This window comes from Pocillopora damicornis, chromosome 4 (genome assembly GCF_964200805.1).
Source record: "Pocillopora damicornis chromosome 4, jaPocDami1.2, whole genome shotgun sequence".
Taxonomy (NCBI): Eukaryota; Metazoa; Cnidaria; class Anthozoa; order Scleractinia; family Pocilloporidae; genus Pocillopora; species Pocillopora damicornis.
Window position 1 is genome coordinate 22,288,895 of NC_142673.1, and position 23,792 is coordinate 22,312,686.

At 39.0% G+C, this 23,792-nt stretch overlaps 3 protein-coding genes across 9 annotated transcripts; 2 read left to right on the plus strand and 1 right to left on the minus strand.

The window, feature by feature from the left end:
• Positions 1–963: 963 nt before the first annotated feature.
• Positions 964–7,396, plus strand: LOC113675645 (uncharacterized). Its single transcript, XM_027192236.2, has 9 exons — positions 964–1,130; positions 1,301–1,381; positions 2,353–2,373; positions 2,618–2,734; positions 3,361–3,576; positions 4,224–4,343; positions 5,210–5,329; positions 5,624–5,911; positions 6,830–7,396. Exons 2-9 carry the CDS (start codon positions 1,327–1,329, stop codon positions 7,105–7,107), a joined length of 1,215 nt encoding a protein of 404 aa, XP_027048037.2. The 5' UTR covers positions 964–1,130; positions 1,301–1,326; the 3' UTR covers positions 7,108–7,396.
• Positions 7,397–8,252: 856 nt separating this feature from the next.
• LOC113675658 (uncharacterized) lies at positions 8,253–11,114 on the plus strand. Of its 5 annotated transcripts, none has more exons than XM_027192258.2 (6): positions 8,253–8,317; positions 9,258–9,336; positions 9,457–9,519; positions 9,917–10,200; positions 10,398–10,556; positions 10,810–11,114. In XM_027192258.2, exons 2-6 carry the CDS (start codon positions 9,285–9,287, stop codon positions 10,876–10,878), a joined length of 627 nt encoding a protein of 208 aa, XP_027048059.2. In that variant the 5' UTR covers positions 8,253–8,317; positions 9,258–9,284; the 3' UTR covers positions 10,879–11,114. The 5 variants fall into 5 exon arrangements, with proteins under 5 accessions (XP_027048059.2, XP_027048057.2, XP_027048055.2 ...); XM_027192256.2 differs by having other exon boundaries at positions 8,255–8,317; positions 9,248–9,336; XM_027192254.2 differs by having other exon boundaries at positions 8,288–8,430; positions 9,248–9,336.
• On the minus strand, positions 10,777–23,330 carry LOC113675657 (uncharacterized). Of its 3 annotated transcripts, XM_089205138.1 has the most exons (15): positions 23,157–23,306; positions 22,938–23,036; positions 22,399–22,425; positions 22,264–22,290; positions 21,292–21,740; positions 18,909–20,784; positions 18,358–18,471; positions 17,739–17,801; positions 17,114–17,233; positions 16,538–16,606; positions 15,548–16,075; positions 14,948–15,004; positions 14,104–14,402; positions 12,990–13,133; positions 10,777–12,244 (listed from the first exon to the last, which is right to left on the minus strand). In XM_089205138.1, exons 2-15 carry the CDS (start codon positions 22,999–23,001, stop codon positions 12,149–12,151), a joined length of 3,933 nt encoding a protein of 1,310 aa, XP_089061264.1. In that variant the 5' UTR covers positions 23,002–23,036; positions 23,157–23,306; the 3' UTR covers positions 10,777–12,148. The 3 variants fall into 3 exon arrangements, with proteins under 3 accessions (XP_089061264.1, XP_027048053.2, XP_027048054.2); XM_027192252.2 differs by having other exon boundaries at positions 15,548–16,606; XM_027192253.2 differs by lacking the exon at positions 22,264–22,290 and having other exon boundaries at positions 15,548–16,606; positions 23,157–23,330.
• Positions 23,331–23,792: the final 462 nt, after the last annotated feature.

Genomic DNA, 23,792 nt, shown 5'->3' on the forward strand with positions numbered 1-23,792 from the left:
AACTAGTAAATAAGGTCAAGTTACTACATGTAACCTGCCCTTAGATCTTGTCAAAATTTCATTCCATTCTCGATTAGAAGCGTTAACATCCCGTACATTTACCCTTATACCTGCCACTGAATACTTCACTAAAAATACCCAAGACAGAACATGAAGTTCGAACAGTCAAGCGGTACGATGCAAGACTGAAATACTTCCTTGTACGTTGTACGAAAGAGACAGGATCTATTTTTCCCCGAAAACGGGAACAGACATAATGTGTCTGTTCAGTTATAGATCACATATTTAATTCTCTGACAAGCAATCTGAATGCAGGATAAAACCTGTCATTTCTTCAATGTGCGCACATGAGTCAAGTTATAGCAACTTCAGCAAGGATACGCATTGCAAAACCAAGGAATGAACAGCATATTGCTGTCACCTTTCCGCAGGCTTCATTTATACTTGCAGCTCAGCTTACGGTGCAAACGAATATCAAATCTCAGGTTACGAGAAAATGCCCTCGTATTTTCCTCGTGAGCTTCAGACAGCCAAGGATAATAATCCGCCTCTTGTAAGGGCTTGCGCAGAGAAAATGCACAGTGGATATTCAAGAAATGAACTTCAGGGACATGTAGCACATTTGGAGTTTCCTTTTCAGGAGTTCCTTTAAAGGAGCTCGGGTGGCCCTTGCGGTTGTACACTCACTGCAAACCCCAGCCACTTTGGAATTGTTAGTGTTACTCATTACACATTCTTTGGTAGTGTGCACTCGCGATTTTTACGTTTTTACTTACTTTTACGTCTATTACTGTGCTAGGGGCAGGATGTAAAGACTTCTGCCACTCCAAACTTCAGAGTTCTACGATGAAAACATTGTCCCAAGAGGAAATTCCTATTGATATGACATCGCAACAGTTTCAAACCACGAGGTTTTCTTGTGTTCGGATTGTCTTTTGACAGAACTGGTCACTTCGGGTCACCAGTCAAACTGCCCCCAAGGACAAGAATTCTGATCAGGACTTGTTCTTTTGACTGTCGACTGAGAGGGGAATAAGTTTATTTTGACGGAAAAGACTTGGTTGCGCGCAAACAAAGAACTTATTAACACCAGCCTCATCGAATGACAAAATTTAGCAACGTGAGCTAAGGTAAAGGTCTTGAGAGTCAAATTGCTTTGTCCTTTTTATCATAATTAGTCCATTAAGTGAACAACATGTACCTTTTAAAAGACTAGCTACCGTTTAGTTTCTTTGTTTGAATGTTTCAGATGTTTTTATTTCTTTTGTTTTCATTTAATTGTTTTGTTTTCTTTTCATAGCTGTGCTAAAGTTGGCCCAAACAAACATGGTTTACTTGTGTTTCTTTTGTATCATTTTGTCTTCGTTTCTTGTCTTAATAGGTGAGCCGTACATTTAAAGAATGTATTGACTGTGTTTAAATATTGATTTCTGTGCGGTTAAAATATAAATTGACAAATTGCTAGTTATGACAAGACACACTCGAATTATTGGTAGTGACCGCCAGGAAACGACTCCTAATCTTCTGATATGATGGTCTGAAAATTACAATACAGAACAAATTGTAAAATTGATTAAAAATTAGGGGTGAACGTAGCAACTGCTTTCGAAAATTCAACGGTGAAAAGAAGCAGAGATGGAAAATAATGATTGAGGTTTTAACCAGCGACTCGAACCCTTATGTCAAAATTGAGAGTATTTTAGTTCTTCTTTTGATGAGGGTTATATCCGCAGCGATGAATTCAGATGCCGCGGAGATGCTATAAAACTATTACAGGTAGCTTTGTTTTCAACGATTCGTACGTGTATCAAGTATAACCACAGTAATTAAACTGTCGGCTTTGGTTAGTGGGCAGTAAATAAATAGGCAGCAACAAATCTTGTAGCAGTAAACAAGAGATATTTTTCAATTCTACTCCTTTTATATACATGTTAGGGTTAAGATACTGTATGTGAATTAAACTTTCATGGGGTGACCCTCTCTTATTGAGTGAACAGTGATAAAGCTTAAGAGAGGGAGCTTATTCTTAAATCGTCAAACGGAGGCGGCGGAGAAGTTTGAGACGTGGGGAGACTCTCCGTTGCGTATCAAGCGAAGCACATACAAGTATTCAGTTATCTAAATAGTCGTGAGGTGAGCAAGCTAAGTCGTGTGGTTTCTAAACCGAGTAGGTTGGAGAGCAAGATATGACAATGATATATATGATAGATATGTCCCCCACCTACCGACTTAAAACACATGAAACTTTGTAGCGGTGGACCATTATGTTACAAAAAGAAATGGTGGTTTTAGATAGGTTTAAATGAATATTTTCATTATTTAATGTTGTACTGATTTATTATTTCTTTTCAGACTGCCATGCACTACCGAGAGGTAAGTCAAAAATTGACCGCAAAGAAAACGAAAAATACGAAGCAATGTTCTCAGTTTGTAAACCTAATTGTTAATCATTGCTATAAAAGTACATGTTCCACGTTATGGCTTTCAATTCTTTGGAAAGAAGTGACATCACATGCACGCTGGAACCCCCCCACCCACTCATGATCAGTCAGACCCTTGAACCGATTAAGGCCGAGTAGTTGTCGCCTCTAAAGTGATATTCTTTTTCCTATCGTAGATTGTCACGACAGATTTCAAAACTGTGAAACGTGGAAGAGGTCTGGTTTTTGCAGCTTCAGGTCACATGCATTCTACTTGAGGAATGGTTGTGCAAAGACCTGTGGCTTCTGTAAAAGTAAGCTGTGTCCACTAACTGAAATAAAAAAGTATTGTGCGCGTGTCTTCACAAAGGCTTTTATATGCTCTGAAGATTAATTTATTGTTTCTGTAATAATTGTGGGTCATCGCCCCTCGAATAGCGTTACTTAAGTCGGCTGGTCACACTCTCAGGGTAGTTTAGTGTTAAAAGAGGTAAAAGTTAGATGTTTCGAGCGTCAGCCCTTCGTCAGAGTGATTGGAGGAATTGTGGGTTGTGTGTGGGTTGAAATGCAGAAAATGGAGCTACGCTATCGGTGAATACGATGACGAGAAAACAAGAATACGATTTCCTAGCGTAGCTCCTTGGTAAGTTTCTTCAGGCTTGGCATGGTCCGCGTTGTGAGATCTGTGGATTGAAAAATTCTAATGCAAGAAGTCAAAGGGATTACCCGTTATACTCTCCCACTGACGCAGAACCACAGTTTCTTTAGAAACTTAATTAACCCCTTTACGGCATTGGTCACTCGGCACACTCACGCTTGATTTGACCTTGCTTATCATGTAATCATGAAAGAGGCAAGAAGTCCTGCTGGAAGCGAACACATTTTATTTGTCTCATATTATTCTATTCTTAAGGATGCCTAATTCGTTTTTGTTTCCTAGGTAACACTCTACTGAATCCAAATTTGCATGCTGTTCAAGATGCTCTTCGTGTCGTACACAAAGGCTCACAAAAACAGCATAACGGAGCTGTTGTAACAGTCCCTAAAGTGAATCCAGGAAATTTGGTGGGAGTCCTTCACCATCATAAACTTCCTACCACGCCACAGCTCCCCCAACATCACAACACTCTTAATGAGCCACAACAAGAAAAGCCCGGTAAGTGAGAGGAAGGAATCTTTTGGGGAAAGTCTTGTGGGTTGATTGGGATAAGATGACGCTGATTTGTCAGAGTTGTGAAATATCTTACCAAAATTTCACAGCCTATTATAAATCCTATTGGTTAGAATTTTAAATCGACCCGCTCGTGACATCGGTTGCACTTTTTACTTCTAGTGTAGTTAGCGTACTGCTTGAGTTTGTTTTGAACTGAAGTCTTCGCAGCTTTTCATCGCTAGAGAACTGACTCAATGGAAACCATCGACGCTAACTTTGCTTGGCTGTTACAGACGTTGGATTACTTAAGCAATCTCAGTTAAACAATCATATTTTTAAGGGACGTTCCAGCTTTTATTCAGAAATCAAAGAATTTTTTCGCGCCAAGTTCCTTCTGTTGATGCGTATTTTGTTAGCAAGAAAGAGGAAATCAATCAGCGATGCTGTAGTTGAGAGAATTTTGGTGCCAGAAAATTAGTTTAAAAACTTTTCAGTCTGATGAGAAAAGGGAGGCGAGTCTGGATCCCGGGCCCTCCCTGAAGATTCTCTCCTGGATCAGTGAGAGAACGCTGACAAAATAACTACTGTCACTCCGCTTTCCCATTGGTAATGATTCATTAGTTTTTATTTTCATTGCCTGCTCTTCAAAGAATGCAGGGACAGATTTGTGCCTCAGACGTGTCAGAAATGGAAGGATGCTGATATTTGCATGGACGATCGCTACAGGCAATACTTGACTTACGGCTGTTCTATGACGTGTCGCTTCTGTAGTAAGTGCCTCAATCATATCAAAACATTAAGTAGTAGAAACAGCAGTATTTTGTTAGTTTGTCAAGGCCAAGAGTGAAAAATTATGCAGGATTCCCATGCACAAATTTAAAAGGATACTCATATTTATATCTTCTGCGTTGAATCATCTGAATCGAACAAAGAAACTGAATCCACATAAAGCTTTTATTCCAAAGGTAATTAATCACTCAAAATTTGTTTAAGTCATACTCAAGCCATCAGGTCTCCTTAGAAGAACGCATCCAACCAGAGGTAAAATTTTGAGACATAAGATCGATTTATCTTATTGAGATCCTTGGAAGATCTGTGAAAACTGGAGTAGTTTCAGTAAAAATACAAAAATGGACGCAGTTAGACGTTTCATTACTGTTTCAATCATAATTAGTCTTCTTCAAAGGTATTACATGATAGAGTAGGGTATACATGATAAACGACGATTAGTAACAAGTCCTTCATTCCGTCATTAAACCATACCGTGGATGATTTTGATTGTGATCGAGACCAAGAGACGACTTATGATGCACCAAAGAGACATTTATGTTGATATAACTACTGCAAGGATCAAATATATATTCTGTAAGGTGAACGAGTTATTTTCAACCGAAGATATTCGGGATTTTGACCAGAGAGTCTACAAGTGCCCAGGAAGAAGTGACACTTTTCGTTACTTTATAGAGATTCTGTCTTTATTGGTGGAAAGGTTAAAGTGAGGCTGACGTTTATAAAGATCATTAAATGGCTCATTTTCAGCCATCGCACTAACTGATACGGTACTGGATTAGCAAATGCATCAGTGCCATTTAGTTACAATGTTCTGAACCGTGGCATGAAATACCTTTTCTGTCAGATTGCCGTGATACTTACAGGGAAAACCCCTATTGCAACGAATGGAAAACCAGAGGATTCTGCGAAACCTACAAAGAACAGTTGGAAACATATTGTCCCAAGACATGTGGCTTTTGTATCAGTAAGTAAAAATTTGCGTCAGGTTGAATGCGGGAGTTGTCACAAATATTTCTTTTTTGCCTTGTAAAAATTAAAAAGACGGCGGAATTTTTTAGTGGAAAAATCAGTCAAAATTTTGAAGACGAGCAAAACTTTGGTAAACAGTTTTCAGTTCTGGTTCCTGATATGTTAGTTAGAAGTGATAAAGACCTTTGTTTTTATTCAACTTGTCAAATAGGTGAAACCTCTGACAGCTTTCATATTTACATTCTTTAACGATTTAAATAGACAACAAACTATTTCATTTCTCATGAAGACGCAGAATACGTGGAGACTTCAACAACGCCTTCCCAGAATGCAACTACACCTTCCCAGAATTCCACAACCAATCCAAACAGTACAACAGCTAGTAAGGCTAGTGACGCAGTACAGCCGACAAAAAAATTCTCCGGTACTCAGCCAACTCAATTTGCTGAGACAGGAAACATAAATTCCAAGAGAGATTTGCCTATGGTCCCGGAGAGGAACTCGCCATTGTGGTCAGTGAACGCAGACACACGGATCTCCCTACCGCAGCCTCAACAGTATGACGACATGGAAGGAGGTGAGCGCATTAACAGAGAACCAATATCAAATACCGAATCCACGTTATGATGGCTGGAATAGGGTAGAATGAGACCCAGCCTCTCTCTCTTTTCCTTTATGACAAAAGCTTCAGTTTAAGAAAATTCTGTCTTTTACCATTCTTCAAGAGACAAGTCATTGCTTAGCGCCCGGGGGGAGAAGAATTTTGCGGGGATCATATGGTTTTCAGGGGCAACGGAGTGGGGATCAGTCGTCGCCAACAGAGTATAAAGTAAGGGGAGGGGGGGGGGGGCATAGAATATTGACTGCCAGTCTACTACAAATCAGAGTGGGAGTCACAAGAATATTAAGGAACCTTATTGGGGGATCAGGTTAATTTTATCAGGACACGACAAAAATCCTCCAGACTAAAACCCTTCCCCCAGATACAGCGTTTGGAAAAGGAGAGCTATACCTCAAAGACAATCAATTCAGCACCCGACACAGGTATCAATGACAGGAGTGTTGTTATACTGATGTCATGTTGTTTATAAGGTACGGGATTATTAAAAACCCATTTCCTTGTTTTAGCATTTCTACTGGGTTGTCCTTAACCTTACTCTTGGTTACAGTGTAATAGCTTTTTGTCTTAAAAAAAAACTTAATCGACCTGGAAATGTAGAGAAGATAACACGCACTATGTTGATCATGAAAACAACTTTTAAAAGCTGTTAAAAAACCGGAGGGGAAAAAAATTACATGTTACACAATCATCGGGTGGGTACACACTTCTAGACCCCAGGTTAATACAGAGTTTGAAATTGTAGCCTATTTTTCAGTGTCCTCTTGCCGTTTAAATTAACGAAGCTTACTTGACGATCAGATCGAACGAAATCACGGGAGATTACATCTGCACTATTTAGTACAATCGTATACTGACTAGAACCTTTCATTTAAGGTGCTGTAAAGCGTCCTCTTGAGGACGGTACGTACTTCACTCCTGCTAAGACCAATGACAAGTTTGAATACTACACCGAGCACTATTCCCCAGACCCCTATGTGGCGGCTGCGCAGAGAGAGGAATGGATGAGCTCCAACGGTGTTTCCCCATCACCATCTCTTAGCCGGAAATCAAAGAAACCGGAAGTAAAAGAAGAAAAGGAAGTCATTAAGGTTCTGAAGAAATCTAACATAAAGGATAAGAAGCGTGTGACACACAACAACCCGAAACATTGATGGAAACTATGTTCCCTTTGATTTACTAACTCTGTAGAATCTTAAAAGCCAGGTATTTAACACTGTAATGAGTTGATAGTGAAGTAACATACGATGATACGCTTTTGTGGAGGAAAGATAGCTCTTTTGGAAGAAACTCGATTTCTGCTAACACTTTGTAGTTACTGATCAACTGTATGGCTGCTGTGCAAGCAAATATGGTGTAATCTGTTGATTGGATGAAAGATGCATTGATCAAAATTCTTGTTTATAAGCTGAAGACCTTGCAATAAATGGACACCTTCCAAAATTTATGTGACCGTTGGCCTGTCGCTGTGACATAAATCTTATGAAGATACTTTTCTCCACGTTCAAGTTTGAAAAATGTCATCTCATCAAAAATTACTCAGAATTAAAAAAAAATGATAAACCGATCAAACGTTTTGGCTCACTGCTGTACCGTCTAGCTGTTTCCCCCTCCCCCCCCCCCCCCCGACATACTCGCTCCCGTTGATCAGTGGTCAGCCAAACTGAAGTGTACATGGGTGGTGTAAACTGAGTAACTGGGCATCTTTGATTTTGTATTGATGATTCGACTTAATTTTCAGACTCCATCGGATTGGCCAGCAGTTACCGGTGGAAAAAAGCTTGTGTCTTTAAGTTGAATGTGCTACCTGTAAAACAACCAGTGAATATTATTCTAGTTTACTTGTGAGGGTTGTATCAAATGAGGGCGCTTGACAAAGCTGTTAAGAAAATGTTGCATAACTGTTTCATACAATACTTGAAAATCTCTTTTAAAGGTTTTTGTGTGGTTTACAAATTGCGATGGACCTTACTCAAAAATTGTGACGATTTATTTTTTGCCATTTTACATACGGTTCTGTGCCACGACCACGTCTAAAAACTCAAAAAGAATTTCGCCCTTGAAACAAAGGAAAGCACACTAATTTTAATTTACAAATTGAGGGGAAAAATGATGTTTCCATTTTTTTGAGGTTAAAATGCACTGAAGTGGGTTTCGCTGACACAACACAATCTGACCTGTCACTTACAAATGATTGAATAAATGGCCTTTAAAGCTTGTCAAAAAAAACCCTGAGATGTTGAGTTTTGTTGTCAGTTAAGCGGTTGATATTAAAAAATCACATAAAAAATTAATCACTTTGCTTCCTCATAGAGACCTTAGTTAAAATTCGAAGGAATCAATTTGTTTATTTGACCAGTGCAGGTAAAAGACATGTTTTTGTGATTTGTATTTATTTGTTTTTATCAAAGATATCACACAGGCTTACGATACTAAACGTAACCACACTCAAAAGCGCCTCTTGAAAGCTCTTAAGGGTAAGTGGACCTTTTCATTATCGCAACCAGGGACAAGAAGTGTTAGACCAGGTTGGAAGATTAGCAACAGGTATTCAAGAGGCAGAGAGTAAACATCAAATGGCTATTACCTGACTGGGAAATCTTAACAGTCCTCGCGATAAAATTCGTGCCATAAAAGTTTGATTTTCGAGCTTGAGTAAGAAAAATAATGAACAAACTCAGCTATAGAGTTGTCCAGGATATTAACAGATGGACGGCTTTGAAGTATTTACCCACTGCTTACTCAACGGAATCAAAATCGATCAAACAGACTGCAGTTAGTAATTTATTCATTGCGACTAACCCGGAATTTTGTCAAATAACATACGACGACATTTTTATTGACGACTAGAAAAAGTTCAATACCAGTTATAAGTGTATTTGAGTCATCCGGGATCGCTTCATTATGGATAGCTCGGGTTTTTTACCGGTTGCGAAGCAGTGCGTAAGCGTAAAGGATAGAAACTTAATATGGAGAGTTCATAAGCTTGCCGAAACTGATCGGAAATGAAGGGGGATTAGCAGGCTGCAGAGCTGACCGTTTTCTTCACTGACTCGTTCATTCAGTCATCAAGAAACCACATATTCAATGTAGCTTGTAAAGAAAGGACTGCTTAGCTAAATCTAAGCTTGTTATTTTTGTTTTGTTGTTTTTTTAAAACACTTGTTAATCTCGTGCCGTTGCCCTCATTGTCACTATATGTAAAAAAAAAAATCACAAAAAATGAAAACTTAATCACGTTTGGCTTTTTGATTGACACTAAGTGAAAAACTGTTTGAGCTAAATCTACAACAGTTTTCTTCAGCAGGTCGCTGACATCTATGTTCGCAAGATGATAATAGCTGCCTTGTTGTTCACGTGCTGCGCCTTTCTATCACGAACAGGTGAGTTATACAGGCGACAATGAGTTAGCGTAATTGCTTTATTTTTGTTTTCGCTTTTCTTATTTGCTTTGCATCTTTCTCAATAAGTTACTTAGTTCTTGCTTACATTATGTCTCTCAGACGGCAAGATATCACTGACAAAAAGCAACCTCTTCCGTCGTTCATATATCGGGGAAACCAAAGGTAATAAATAATAAATAAATAAATAAATAATAAAGCCCAAAAGTTAGTCTACACCGGCAGCATAATATTCATTTCATCAAAGTCAGTCGATTGCACTAATTTTTATCGCGTGATTTAGGGACTGCAGGTAACCATGAATTATTTTTCACTAGGGATAGATACACCAACTTCTCATTAGATGTTGAACTATTCAAAGTTCTTCAGTAAATTTTATAACATACTAAACAAATTGTCTAGTTCCTGATTGGCTAATCAGATTTACCAAACACTTTAGTGTAAGTCTCTCTTGGTGGTAGTCCAGGTGTACCCGCGAACTTCTGTAAGAAGAGGATTGCAGGCGCACTAAAACATCAAGTACCAGAGACTGAGCCTAGACACGGGTGTACTTATTTCATAGGATGCGATAAAGTTTGCCAGAAGGAATGCATTCAAGTGCACAACAAATACAGAGCTAACCATGATGCACCACCGCTGGCTTTTGACCAGAAGCTGGCAGACGAAGCACAAGCTTTGATTGACAAGGGAGTTTTTAAACATTCTGAGTGGGTGGAGTTAAAAAATAAAGGCGCTGCGTTTGCGTGGGGTTCTCTTTTCCCATCATTCACTGCTGTTATCAAGAACTGGCACGACGAAGGAGCATATTATGATTATCAGACTGGGGCACCAAAGAAAAACTCACAGGTTGCGTTAAAGTAAAAAATTTTATTTGTACGAAGTGACTAAGCAGTGTCGCTTGAACGCAATACGGAATTACTTTGGTTTTTCGTCAATGTACTCATTTTTTTTCTATTTAGGATTTCAAGTTCATCCAGCTTAGACCTCGGACCTACAAAGGCTCCGAAATGTCTGCTTAACATTCGCTTTCTTGCTCGATTTAGGTGGTGGATCACTTTATGCAAATGATATGGAAGAAGGCTCATAAAATCGGCTGTGCGCGAGGCGGTTTGTATGGTGAACCTTGGTATGTAGCTCACTATGATCAAGCTCCAATCTCTCAAAAGCAAAACACTGTGGAGAACATTGAAAGACCAAAACAGGTAATGAAAAATTATTACTGATCGATATCCTCGACTCTTACTCTCTATTTTTCATGTTATTGTGGTGGAAAAATTCCGCAAAGTGACGGTGGAATCAGCACGTTACGGAGATAAGTTAGTTAGGGCACGGCACCTATTGCGCGGACCAGCATCAAAACCCCGTGCATTGCGCTGTCCTGGGACCGGAGGGAAAGAGAAACAGGGGGGTAGTGAGCGAGACTTTTGGTCATATCACTATTTATTTACTCAACAGGATGACAGTGAGTGGTTTAAAGATGATTCGCCATTCTCTGAGGAGCTGGCTAACATGCAACATGTCTAAGACAAGAATTCGCTTCTCCAGACTGATCACCACGGACGATGAATCTTTTGAACTTTGAAACAAAAAACAAGAAAGTGTATGTCAATCAAATTCATTATTTTTTCAACCGTAGGATTTACGGCGGAGAGCAGCATGTTCTCTTGATTTGCACCAATCGTCCGACATCGTCCTACATCTTATTTGTTGTAATTACGAGGATATGTCATACAAATGTAATAAAGTTCTCTTTTCGTGGATTCATGGGAATTATATCTTAGTCAAAACAAATCAGTTTTTTTCTAGTCATCAGAAGACCATCACTTTCTGAAAGAAAGCAATTATGAAAAGAAACGCATTCCTTAATTGAAATGTATATATGGTAATCACATTTCAGTGGAAATAAATATATTTCCTCATCATAAAATTCGTGCAAGAGTGTAATTTCTGATCGTGTCGTCTGATCGTCCAGGTGAGGAAAGTCCTGGGAACTACTGTTGTCTATAGTAGTTGACTGACGTTTGGAAAACCTCAAAAGAAAAGAGAGTAAAAACCTCAGCGGATGTCACTCAACTGCGACTCTAACATTCTCGAAACGTCAATCGCTACAATCGGCATCAGTCCTTCTCAGGAATACCCTCACCCTTATGATCAGACCACACGTTCAAATTTTACCCCCCCCCCCCCCCCGCCGTTCAAATCACTGAATTACAGTCGAATAATTTCTAAAAATCACCATATATCGTTTGTTTCTAAGTTTACGATGTCCATGGTAATATCCGTTTTTCGATGACCAGGATAGGTCATTCCAGGGCAATAGGAACCTCTCGCAAAACAGGACGTCAACAGCAACTCGCGATGAAACAAAAGATCCGATTTAGATCAAGAAGAGTTCTCAAGTGTGTATTAAAACTTTGTAAATTTCCTTGTTAGCTGTCCTCCTCAAAACAACGTGGTATTGTTTAAATTTTATTTAGTCTGAGAGCAAGAACTTCAAAAACAAATGTAGACTTTTCTACTTGGACTGGGCAACGTCTTAACGTGTTACGCTGAAGAGGAGATCTGGCACCACTATGGAGCGTAAAAAACGAGCTTTTCCCGAAAATTCTTAAGACTACTGCAAGTTCATGTCTAGATCATTACTGTCCTCGCCATTCGCCTCATCACTGTGTTAAGTGTTCACGCAGATGCGTCAGTAGTAACACACAACGTTAATTCGCTTACTCCGCTTCTCGGTTGCTTAAAAACACAAGTTCTTTCCCACACGTTGCATATTTCGGGAAAGTTATTGCGATCACAATATTCGATGCTCGATGTTCTTGGGGATGGCATCCTTAGTTTGCATTTCTTTCCAGTAAGGCGAACTGTCCATGAACCAGTTTAGATCAGGCTAGTTGACGAAGAAGGAATGATTATTACCCAAGTTAATCAGTTGAATGAAGAAACCTAGACTTCAACACAATCATATTTTCCTACTCAACAATGATACCAATGACAAGAACGCCGGGGACGATGACAATGATAACGTAAAGTATCTTGATGCTGTTAACAAAAACGACCTCATGATATTGGGCAGTTGCCCAGATATTGATATTGATCCGTTACACGGAGTTGTAAATAGGTACTACGACGTTGATTTCTTTATATTATAGTAAGCGACGCCGTTAACGATAAAGACGTTGTAAACTGTAATTGCTTCGTCATAGTTAAACATCGTCGCTACAGCTGTAAAACACCGCCATAATGGTTTCTTTTGTTACTATAAGGACGTCATTACTTAGAAGGTTGACGGTAACGACAGAAAATACGATGGCTATAATCTCAATAAAGTTAAAGTTAAGACGATAACACTGATTGTGACGACGTCAACAAGAAAGACGAAAAATACAACGATAATGACACTACTAGCGATAAAAGTAACGGTGACAATTACGATTACCATAATGATAACAAAATCTAGAATTTACAAAGAAAATTTGAAAAGTATTAGCACTTATAATATTACTTAGCCTTTCGTGTCCTGTTGTATTTTTGGTGCTGTCGGCTAAGCCTCGTGTGTCGCACCTACAGAATCATCTCATGTGAGGTTTATGGATGACCTTCTCCTCACCCCTCCCCTATGATTCACTGCTTACCTCCTTTGGTTCACCTACGTTGGACTTGTCAAAACCTGGTACGCCCGCTATGACTCCTGGGGTATCCATTTGTGCAATGTAATATGGTTCGCCATTCACAATAGTTTTGCCACATCCAAGTAAATGTGCTCCCTTCCAAACCACCTAAAAATTCAAAAACCCGAATGATAAACCTACAAAATCAAATGAAACATTGACTTCTAATTTCTCCCATTGAGGAATTTAATTCATGTTACATCATTCGGATTTAAAACTTTTTGTTTTTGATGTTACCATCTCTGAAATAGAATCGAGGAACGAAGTTATCGTTAGGCTTTACCTTATGGCTTTTTATCGTTTTCTTAAAATTCGAAGGTTAATATAAAAATGGAGTCACCACACTAGTTAATGATGATAGCTACGAATTCCCATTACATCAACCTTAATGACAATAATTTCTATCTTGAAGTAAAAACTTGTCCACATCGTTTTACAAGAAAATGACTAGCGAGCCTCGGCGATAAAGACAGTCACGCGGGGAAATACAGTCCAACTTGTACAAAGCAGCACGGTATTAAGCGGTCACCCTGTTCTAAGCGGTCGGTTGTCAAAGTCCCGAATTTGTTTTCCCTTCAATCACTGTCATTTTTACCTCTATTCAACGGTCATCTCTATTAAGCGGACGTGGTCACCTTTGAGTGAGTCGTAACGGTCTGTTTGTGTTGTCCTCCACCCGTAGTTAACGTTCACTTAAACCGGAACCACTCAAATAAAATTAATAATAATATTTGACGTGAATTTAACCCATCCCTCCCGAAATCAATGTCAGTAGTATTTTTGAGTGAGTCTTTGTCGATTAAGTGGTCAATTATGGCGTAAAAAAGCAATTTTTTTTATCGTTTTTTACATCAACCCTTTTCTGTACATTACCGCCATTCCCCGTGGTTAGCCGATTAGTATACAGGTTTGACTGTACGCGAAACGATGAATAAAAATGCTACACTGAAAGACCGACAAAACGATAAACTGCTGTCTCTTTTTGGCTTCATTCATACTTGCAGATTTCAGAGTAAACACTAACTCTTAATAACTTAAGCTTAAAAATGGTGGAAATAGAAAACATTCACATCCACACCTGAGTAAAGTGATTGACTTTCATATCTCCGATGGCAGTTCCAGTTGACCAATCAAAATCCTTTTCTTCGTCGTGCCAAGCTTTAACTGCAGCAGTGAACGAAGGGTAAAGGCTACCCAGCGCGATTGTCTCCCCACCCTGCCCCCCTGCCCAGGGGGAATGTTTAAACACCTTTTTATCAGCCCACTGTTGAGCCTGATCGGCTAATGTTTGGTTCAATATCAAGGGTGATGCACCATGGTTTAAACGATATCTGTTGTGAGCCGCCAGACATTCTTGTTGACACGAGCTGTTACAACCTTAAATAAACAATGGCTGAGGTTGCGACCTACGTACGTAACTTTAAACTTTTATTCTGGCATAGACCAAGACACTTAGTATTTTACTAGGAAAATCGCGACTTTATTTTTGAATGAGAATTCGAAACCAAACCATTTGGGCGATTTGACGGTTCTCTTATTATCTTTCTTTAATGACTGATTAATTTTAACCCAACAAACAAACCTTTTCACGGATACGGTTATAATAATGAAAAACAAAAATATTAATTTTGCATTTCTGCTCTTCAAAATCCTCTCTTGAATTTGTTATTGACGGATGTTTTTGGAGGTGATTTGAAGAAATACGTCATAAAGCGTAAGAGTGTCTCTTTGGTAATGACTACAAAACTAATAGTTTACTATGCATAAGTTAAATAATCCTTTTAACACTTAGCAAGAACATTTCAAAATCATATGATGTAGCCACTGTTGATATCCAACAATTCAAAAGAATCACTTTTTTGATTGGATTTACCAAGGATAAGAAAAAATAATAACAAAATTCCTTTTAAATCAACCATTACCAGTTGTTGAGACGGGTCTCTCTTCAGTCTTGCGAGCAGACGCAACGTCAACCAGTGCTAAATAATACAAGGAAAAGAAGTTTGATAAATATTTCCTCCACTTTAAGAACAGATTAAGTTTCAGTGATTGTTGAATTTTTTTAAAATAGCATCTTAAATGGAAGGTTTCTACTTCTTCAATCTTGATGAAACTAACTATAAGGCGAACCATTTGAATATAAATATTCACTTCTTCCGACGACTTTTCACATCAATAATTAGGATTATTCTGAAATTATCCATAACTGTTTGCAGACCACATTGGCTATAAGAAAGATTTTTTCAAACATCTTTCCAATTTTTAAGAGTATCACTTGTGACCTATAAGGCCCCTAGAGAGCTTAAATTGAAAAATATTTTAAAAAAAATCTCTGTCGTACGTGATGCCTTGAGCGAAGGTCATATGATAAAATGCTTATTGATTAATTTTGTCGGGCTGGACTGGAAAATATTCAGTTTAAAGGAGCTAGCTGCGCTCGGTCCTTACGTCACGACTTTGAGCCGAATATTTTCCCACCCAGTTCACCACACCCAGTCATCAAGTAAATATTTATTTTCCACCTTGATCTCCTATGGTTTCTCTAGTTTTTGCTTCTTGGGTTTTTACTTTTTCCTTGCAGAGTCTTTGCCCACACGCTGGGTTACTCTTTGCCACAGCACTTATGTGCACCGGAGCTTGCAGCCTGTGTTTTAGTGCCTCGATACCTTCCATAATCAAGTTGTCTTCTCCCTGTGATCGATAGTTTTGGCTGTTAACTCTGTTTCCAGCAGGAAATAGACTTGACTGAAGTTCTGCTCCATTTAAATGAGACAAACCAAATTTAATGGGTCTTTTTATAAAGTTGTTAAGCTCGATGGGCACGCCCTGCTCACGAGGCAAAGAACTTGGTGTGTTAGGACCACTCTGATCCAAAAGTGAGGTTCTATTTTTTTGGACGAGGGTCTGACCAACGGATTTTAGAGTAAAATTGTGAATATTTTTTGCGCCAACTGTAAGAATTTGGTCATCCTGATTCTTGGAGGGTGAGCTTTCTGTTTCTTTAGTAAGATGCTTGTCTTGGGAAGACTTAGATGATGTCTTTGAAGCCTCTGTGGTATTCGTAGAGTTGGATTTAGTAAGTGATCCTACAAATGGCTCGAAGACTTTAATCAACGAAATCTTCGGTTTTAGGGGTGTAATTTCTATGTTTTGCAGGTCAAACTGTTGTTTTAGCTTAGGTTGGTCATTTAATTTGTTACTTTTATCAAACTTTGCTGGTAATGATGTCAATGAAATCCTTGCTTTCAGGGGTGTTATGTTTATTGTTTGCATATCAAACTGTGGTGTTAAGCGAGGTTGATCATTTAGTATGTTATTTTCATTTGCCTTTTCTGATAACGATGTCAGTGACACTTTTGCTTTCAGGGGTGTTATGTTTATAGTTTGATCATCAAACTGTGGTGTTAAATGCAGTTGATCATTTGATATGTTATTTTCAGTGGACTTCTCTGGTAAGGATGCCGGCGGCTTTGACAATTGTGGAGCTTTAACAGTAGCAGTGTTAGTGTTACCCGTGTTAGCCTGTAGAGGAGAATGTTGAGATACCACAGCTTTATTAGGTGCGTGTACTGGATCGGCCACTGCAACGAAAGCAACACAAAAGGTATTTATGAATGACAAACTCAACGTTTTGAATTGAAATATTTGCATAGATGATTTATAGTACATTCGTTTCTCGGCTTTTTATGACTCTAAAGGCGCATTTTCACCAGTGCCTTTTTTTTTCTTTCAAAGCGTACTTGTCAAACGTGGTTGTCAAGGAAAAGGGCGGAGGGATATTTCTGATTCATCTCATCATAAGTAACGTTCTGCGATCAATTAGTTGTACAGATCCATTATCGCATTAGAATCATTAAAGACAATAGGAAGCATTCTCCTGGTACAACAATTATTATAAAGTATTTGAAAGTTACAGTTTTAGGTAGGTGGCAGACTAAGACCTATTTTTGGTTTTGCAAGTGCGTAATGTGGCCGAGTGTTTCATGAAATGAGATGCACGATTACCGGGAAATTTTAGTTTGCCAGGGTAACCTACTTTTCCTATTCTCGATTGTAAGGGTCTAGCTTTTAATGAACTATTTACTTACCACAGAAACCACATGTCCTTTTACAAACCATTTTCATTTCATTTTCTTTCTTTTCACAATAGCCTTGAGCTTGCCATCTGGGACAGCTAAATTGATATTTAGGCATATCTTGGCAGGGTTCTTAAGAAAATAATCTACAATTAGTGATAAATCAGTGCGCTGCATCTTTTCAAGAAGTAAGTAAGTAACCTGAGCAGAGATAAAGTCCCGAGGGATAGTAATTCCAAAATATTGTGATTGCAGTGATCGAAGTACCTTCTTTGAAATAGAATCACCGGTTATATGTCATTAAGGATGCTTTGCAAATTCAGGAGTGGTGATTCGTGATCCCACACACGTATGAGAGGCATTATTAGCTGTTCAGGAGTTGGTACCTCTTAGAGGTAATGATGAATCTTAGAACAGTTCGTAATACGCTACTTGGTACCTGTTAGGGTCACCCTTTAAAGGTGCGGTGACCTTCATTATTTTGTAGTAGAGTTGACGTGGTACAACTGAAGTTATAGTTACACGTTGTAAACTCACACACAGAAATACCTCTCGTTCAGTGGGTGATGAATGAGTAATATAAAGCACTGTGACCCTCAAAAAAGGCACGCTTCATCATGAATTAACCAACACTTACCATCTTGAGCCACACTTTGGGCTTTTTTGTGATTTTCACTTTCTTTGATGACCGAAGGAAGACCTACAACCAGAAAGAACATTCTGCAGCATTTCTCAAAGCCTTGTCATGATAAGTGTCCCGTGAGTTTCTTTGTCTTTTTATTATATTTGGAAACAGCTTCATGGGTAAGATTCCCAGCAAAGAGTTCGATTCCTATCCGTATAATCATATTTCTTAGCTATAGTAACCTTCGTCACTTCGCTATGGCCTGAGCACCAAAGGGTGAAGAAAATAGGAAACGCCTGAGACAGTTTGAAGAGGATTTAAGCCAGGATGGGCAAGGGTGTCAAGTAAAAAGTTGGAAAATCTAGTTCAAGGTGAGAATGGCAGTGACAAAGGAAAGAGTTGCGTCGTTCTGTGAAGTTCACACAAGCTAAAAGCCATGAAGCGGGTAAGTAACAGGTTTCATAACGTGTTTATTCTAAGGCCGTTAAATCAAAGCTGTGAAGCTAAGTACTGTGTAAGTAGATTGTAAGTAGTTGTACGATTGAAATTTGCTCTTATTATGAGCTGCAAGTCAAAGGCAACACTGAAATGACGATTCAGAAAGACTTTTAAATAATGCTTTTAGAATTACCACAATATCCACAGGTAGCTTTACAATGTCTTCTCATAAATTCTGCATATGCAGTTCCTCTGCAGTGTCCATGGTGAGCCCAAAGGTGACATTGTAAGGTGTCATCGTGACATTCTGAAGATACGATGGACAGATAAATCGCTGGTTAGTCGTGTTCTTTTTTAGGTGCTAGAATGTAATTGTTAATAGTCATTGATATTAATGTGCACCAGTTTGAACGCCAACAACTTCGAGTGCAAACCAAGGTTTTGCTAGATAATAAATAATTGCATAAAACTTTACTTCTTTGTAAATATCTTCGTCGTCTTCGATTTTTTTTTTTTGATAAAAGATAACAGCCCCGCCATTGTCTGTCGCAGACGTCGTGGAAGATATTTCTAGTCGGGAGAGGGTGGGTCCTATACCAAGGTCATATTGGCAATCGGTAGGATGCCAGATCACTTAATTATTACAAATCATTGCATATTTTTCACAAAGACAAGATCACATTGCTTGGAATCACTCTTTAGCCCCACCTGTATTTTTTAATACGTACTTAGAAACTTACTTACCTTCATTGTTCACCATATCTGCGGCAACATTCAACACAGATGCTGACTGGTTGTCATCACTGCCCTGGGACCCACTAATCTGAGTGTTTGGCGACACCCCTTTTGACTTCATATCTTGAACATGGAAAACGAGCTTTATAGGCCGGCTACTGGAATTCGGCAAAGTGATCAGAGCTGGTGAATTCACGTGATGAAGATCAGAGTCATGTGAGCTGGCATCGAGGCTGTTGGCAACAGGTGACTGAATCGCAGTATTTGACTCAGTTGACTGACCATTGTGTGGTTTTGTGCCCGATGTAAGCATCGATTGTTCAGCTTTCTGACTTCCTGAGGCCGCAGATGTTGGAAGGTGGCTGACTAATGCTGTTACTGTTTGTTCTAAAGGTCCGGGTGTGTAATGTGTTTGAGGGATAGATGGGGAATTCTCGATAGGATTAATTTTCACCCCAGGTGTAATCATTTCTGTTAAAGTTAGTCGCGGTCGCATATTCGACGAAAAGGGCTTTTTCTCAGCTTGAATCTCACCAGGTATAAGTTTCCCTTGAGAGCTTGATGCCTTTGGAGTGGAAGCCATATTTACAACTTGCTCCATATCATTGCTTGAATTAGAGCTTATGCTGACCGAGCTTGTTGGAGCATTCTCTTTTGATTTAGATTGTTGCATTGTTTTCTCTTGATTTGACAGGTTGTCATAATTTAATATGGCAGATTGTGAAGTATTTACCTTTATCTGGTTTATTGTTTTGTTATTCTTCAATAAGGAATTTCCTGATGTTTGCATCCTACCTTTTGTTTGATCTTCATTCTCATCACTGCCATGCCTTTCTTTCGAAAGCGAATCAGGAGGAGTCCCTGGCCGGATGCTTGCCGTTGACTGGTTCCTTATTTCATCATTGCGAAGAGACGAATTAGCGCTACCCTTAAATAAATCAAGAGCAGGTTTGTTATTTGATGCAGTAAATGTGTTCGTCTCGTTGGGATTATTATTAAGGGCCACACCTGATGTATAGAACGATTTTCCGTCTTCTCCCTGATGATCCTCGGTTATATTGATTACAAAAGCTTCATTTGATTTTGTAGAGGGTTTTGAATAACTTTTGCCATTGACATCGCTTGGTGCCACTTTGTTTGAGGTTCCAAATGTTGCCTTGCCTGATGGAGGAGTCCCTCCTGACAACTCTTCGTCATCTGCAGGCTCTTCATTCTGTATCATATCGTCTTCTTGCTTCATCATAGACTGGATGGCTGCCTGCTGATACTCATCCCCTTCCGCGATATCGTCGCTATCACTGGCTTCCGTGGAGACTGTTCCGTTGCCGTCTTCTTCACTTTTTGTCAGCATGTCATCGTCCTGGATCACCAGGGATTGGAACCTAGCCGCCTGTTTACTATCATCGTCTTCCCCATCTCTAATCGGAGAGGTCATACCATTACTAGATAACGTCGGTGTATTGTCTAGCGACGTCATGCCATGAGTGGGTGAGGTATGGTTCATATTCCCCTTGTCATGATCTAACTGTATTAGGCTTTCTGCTCCTTTTTGCCAGTTGGCGCCGTCTTCTGCTCCAGGAACTACGTGGTAACTAGCAGTTTCCTTATTTTCATTCAATACCACATTGTTAAGGGTGTCATGAAATAGATATTGTTTCAAAAGAGCATTGTTATTCAACACCTTTTGCTCTTCTCGAACTTCATTCAAATCAGGGTGACCAGCAGGTTTGCCTTGCTCACCACCACCCCTCAAAGCATTTATTGGTGATTCAGGCTCCACACGACCCCTTGTTGAGGAATCTGCGTCCTGTGGTCTTAGCGGCACTACATGAGTAGATTTCCTTTTAGTCGACTGATTAGCTCGTTCGAACCAGTGAAGATCGTTCTAAAACAGATTAATTATGAACAAGGTTTGCACGTGAAACACAAATAATTCAATTTAAACTACGTACGGTTATGAGGAACACTTATTTTCATTATAATTTTCGGAATAATCTCATTGCGAACGCCTTTTTGCAAATAGTACAAGAACGACGGAAGTCATCGTCTTGGGTCGAAAAGGACGATTTATATGATAAGCTGAATTGTACACGCATTCTTATTGATTATTATTCATGATCTATCAGAGTACAAACGCATAGATGACGTAACCATCAGCAGCAGTTCGCTTTTTTATCATATATAACAGATAGATTCCGCATTTCCGTGGATCGGTTTAGCAATAGGTCACAGATGACTTCAAAATGTGGTAAGATCATCAGTGACACACTTGGCTGCGCCTCGTGCGCCACTTTCTTGTTCTTACCATATTTTGACGTCATCTGTGATCCACTCCTAAACAAACGCACGCTAACATAGAATCTTTTTTTTTTTAATAGAAGACCCGACGTACCATCTTGGGAGATCCAATATTTGTTTCATCAACTTCTATATTCGGACTCACAACACCATCAGAATCCATCCACACCACATAATACTTTGAGCCGAATATTTCGCTCTGACCACAGCCGGCCTTTTTGGCCTTCTTCCAAACGATTTGCGTAAAATCGTGAAGGGTTTTTCCGGTCTTTGATCGACCAGAAGCAAAGTCAAAATCTCTTTCCTTATCGTGCCAATGTTTGATCACGTTTGTAAAATTCTGAAGTTCATCTTTCACGTCCCACTCGATCAGCTGCCCGTATTTCCTGCGAGATTTCATGTCATACCCGAATTTTCCTCCGTCTGCCCATCTCTGAGCCTTGTTAGCAAGAAACTGGGAGAACTTTACTCCCTTTGCATTATGGTTCAATCGGTATTTGTTGATAACCTCGATGCACTCTCTCTGGCAAGCTGAATTACAACCTACAGCATTAGAAGAGAAACTTGTCTTAACCCTTTACACCCTAACATTAGAATACATATTCTCCCTACTGTTCTCTCTACACTGCTTTCATACTGAAGAGGAGAATTTGTTTAATAATCAAGAGCTTCATAAGTTGGCGATAGTCTCCTTTACTCTCATGACAGTAATGCTTGACTCAGGGGTAATATTACAAGAGGAAATTTCATGGTAGTCACATTTTAGACGCAGTGCAACGATTTTATAGAAACATTATTCGTGATAGTCCCTTAAAAAAATTGCAAAAGAGATACGATGAAGGAGCCACGGTTCCAAACGATTTATCGTTACGAGTTTGTTGCCTCAGCCCTAAATGATATCTGTGATTTTGATGAAAATGATGGTGATAGTGATATTTGCCATGCAATTAAAGAGTCCTGCTAACACTGAGTTGAGGGAGTACCAAAATTTTCTTGGATCATACGAGACCATGTATATGATTTCCAAACATATGCAACGTCTTCAAGTTGCCCAAGTGAAACTCACCTCTAGTTGAGCCATATGGTTCATTATCTAAATAACAATAAAAGTAATAATAATAATAATAATAATAATAATAATAATAACTAAGTAATAGCCTTCATGCGTGGTATATTTGATTCATCCATATAACTAACTCACCTCTAGTTGAGCCATATGGTTCATCATCTAAATAACAATAATAATAATAAAAAAAAACTCAATAATAGCCTTCACGCGTGGTATATTTGATTCGTCCATACAACTAACTAAAAGTCACAATGATCAGAACGTTTGCCCAACTGTTTCAAAAAGCTAAATTGGCAATAGAATTATCACAATATCCACAGGTAGTATGTAAATAGTTATTGCATTTTTTAGTGTGGAATATATAGAACAATTTACGCGCCCTAAGTTTTACCGTGAGACTCTTTAAAGTGCTGATGCAAGTGTGCTAACTAAGAGAGAGATAAAAGAAGTCCAACACGATAATCGGATGCTCATGAATACTCGATGAAGCTGATTGTGGCTTTATTTTAAATTCAAGTTCTTTCGTTATAACAATTTGGCATATTTCCAATCGCCCTCCGGCCGTGAACACAAGCTAAGTGGGAGTTACAGAAGTGCAAGTAAAAGGAAATACAAAAAAGTTAATTAGTGCGCGGATTATTTTGTTGTGACTACCATAGAGTCGCAGATACCTGTTGCGGTAGCGTGCTGTATTATAAGGTAAAGCAGGGCGGACGAGACAATCTTTGACATCATGTCTACCAGAGAAGCATCCAATTAACATCCTAAACCTGTGAAACAGAGCATAAAGAGGTAATCAGTGTTATGAGATATCTTCGAGGCAGTTTTGATGCTACATTTGAGAACTTAGCGGACAAACATTTTATCTGTGATTTAAGTCAGTTACCTACCATTTTTTCCAATGTACTCTCTTTTAGAAACCAGTGCTGTTCTTACGAGGTGAATACATTACAGGACGGTAACGAAAAAACGATTCCAGTCAATTTTTCTTCTTGTAACAGTAAACAAGGTCTTCCTTAAAAGAAAAAGCCCTGTTTCCAGTTCAGTAATTGCCAGTCATTATTAATTCATAACCAACAGGTCAGGTCCTGAAAAGGTTCACAGCCGTTTTGCTAAACCAGTCACTAACTAGGTGATAAGTGTTGAGTTGCATGACCGAGTAGTCTTTTCACACTGTCATAATTCTCGCCTTTTATCAAGTCTTATTGACAAATAACGTTCGCAGCCATTATCCATGTTCGACAGATTGAGAGTCAGCCAGGAAAACTGGGTCTGGTACACGAAATCGAGGCTTACTGACAAACGCTTTGCCTCGAGGAGAAAAAGGATTAGACCAATGTTGTCTGATGAACATATTCCTTTTTTTATCTTTTCTTTATGAAGTTTTATCGACGCCGACTAAAACAATTTCGATAGAAACTGATAATGAAATGACAAAAAGGAAATGAAAAGAAAGTCAGGCGATCAAGTGAGGTTAAGGGAACATCTGCAACAGAAACTTCGAACGACGCATTTTTTTGATTGCT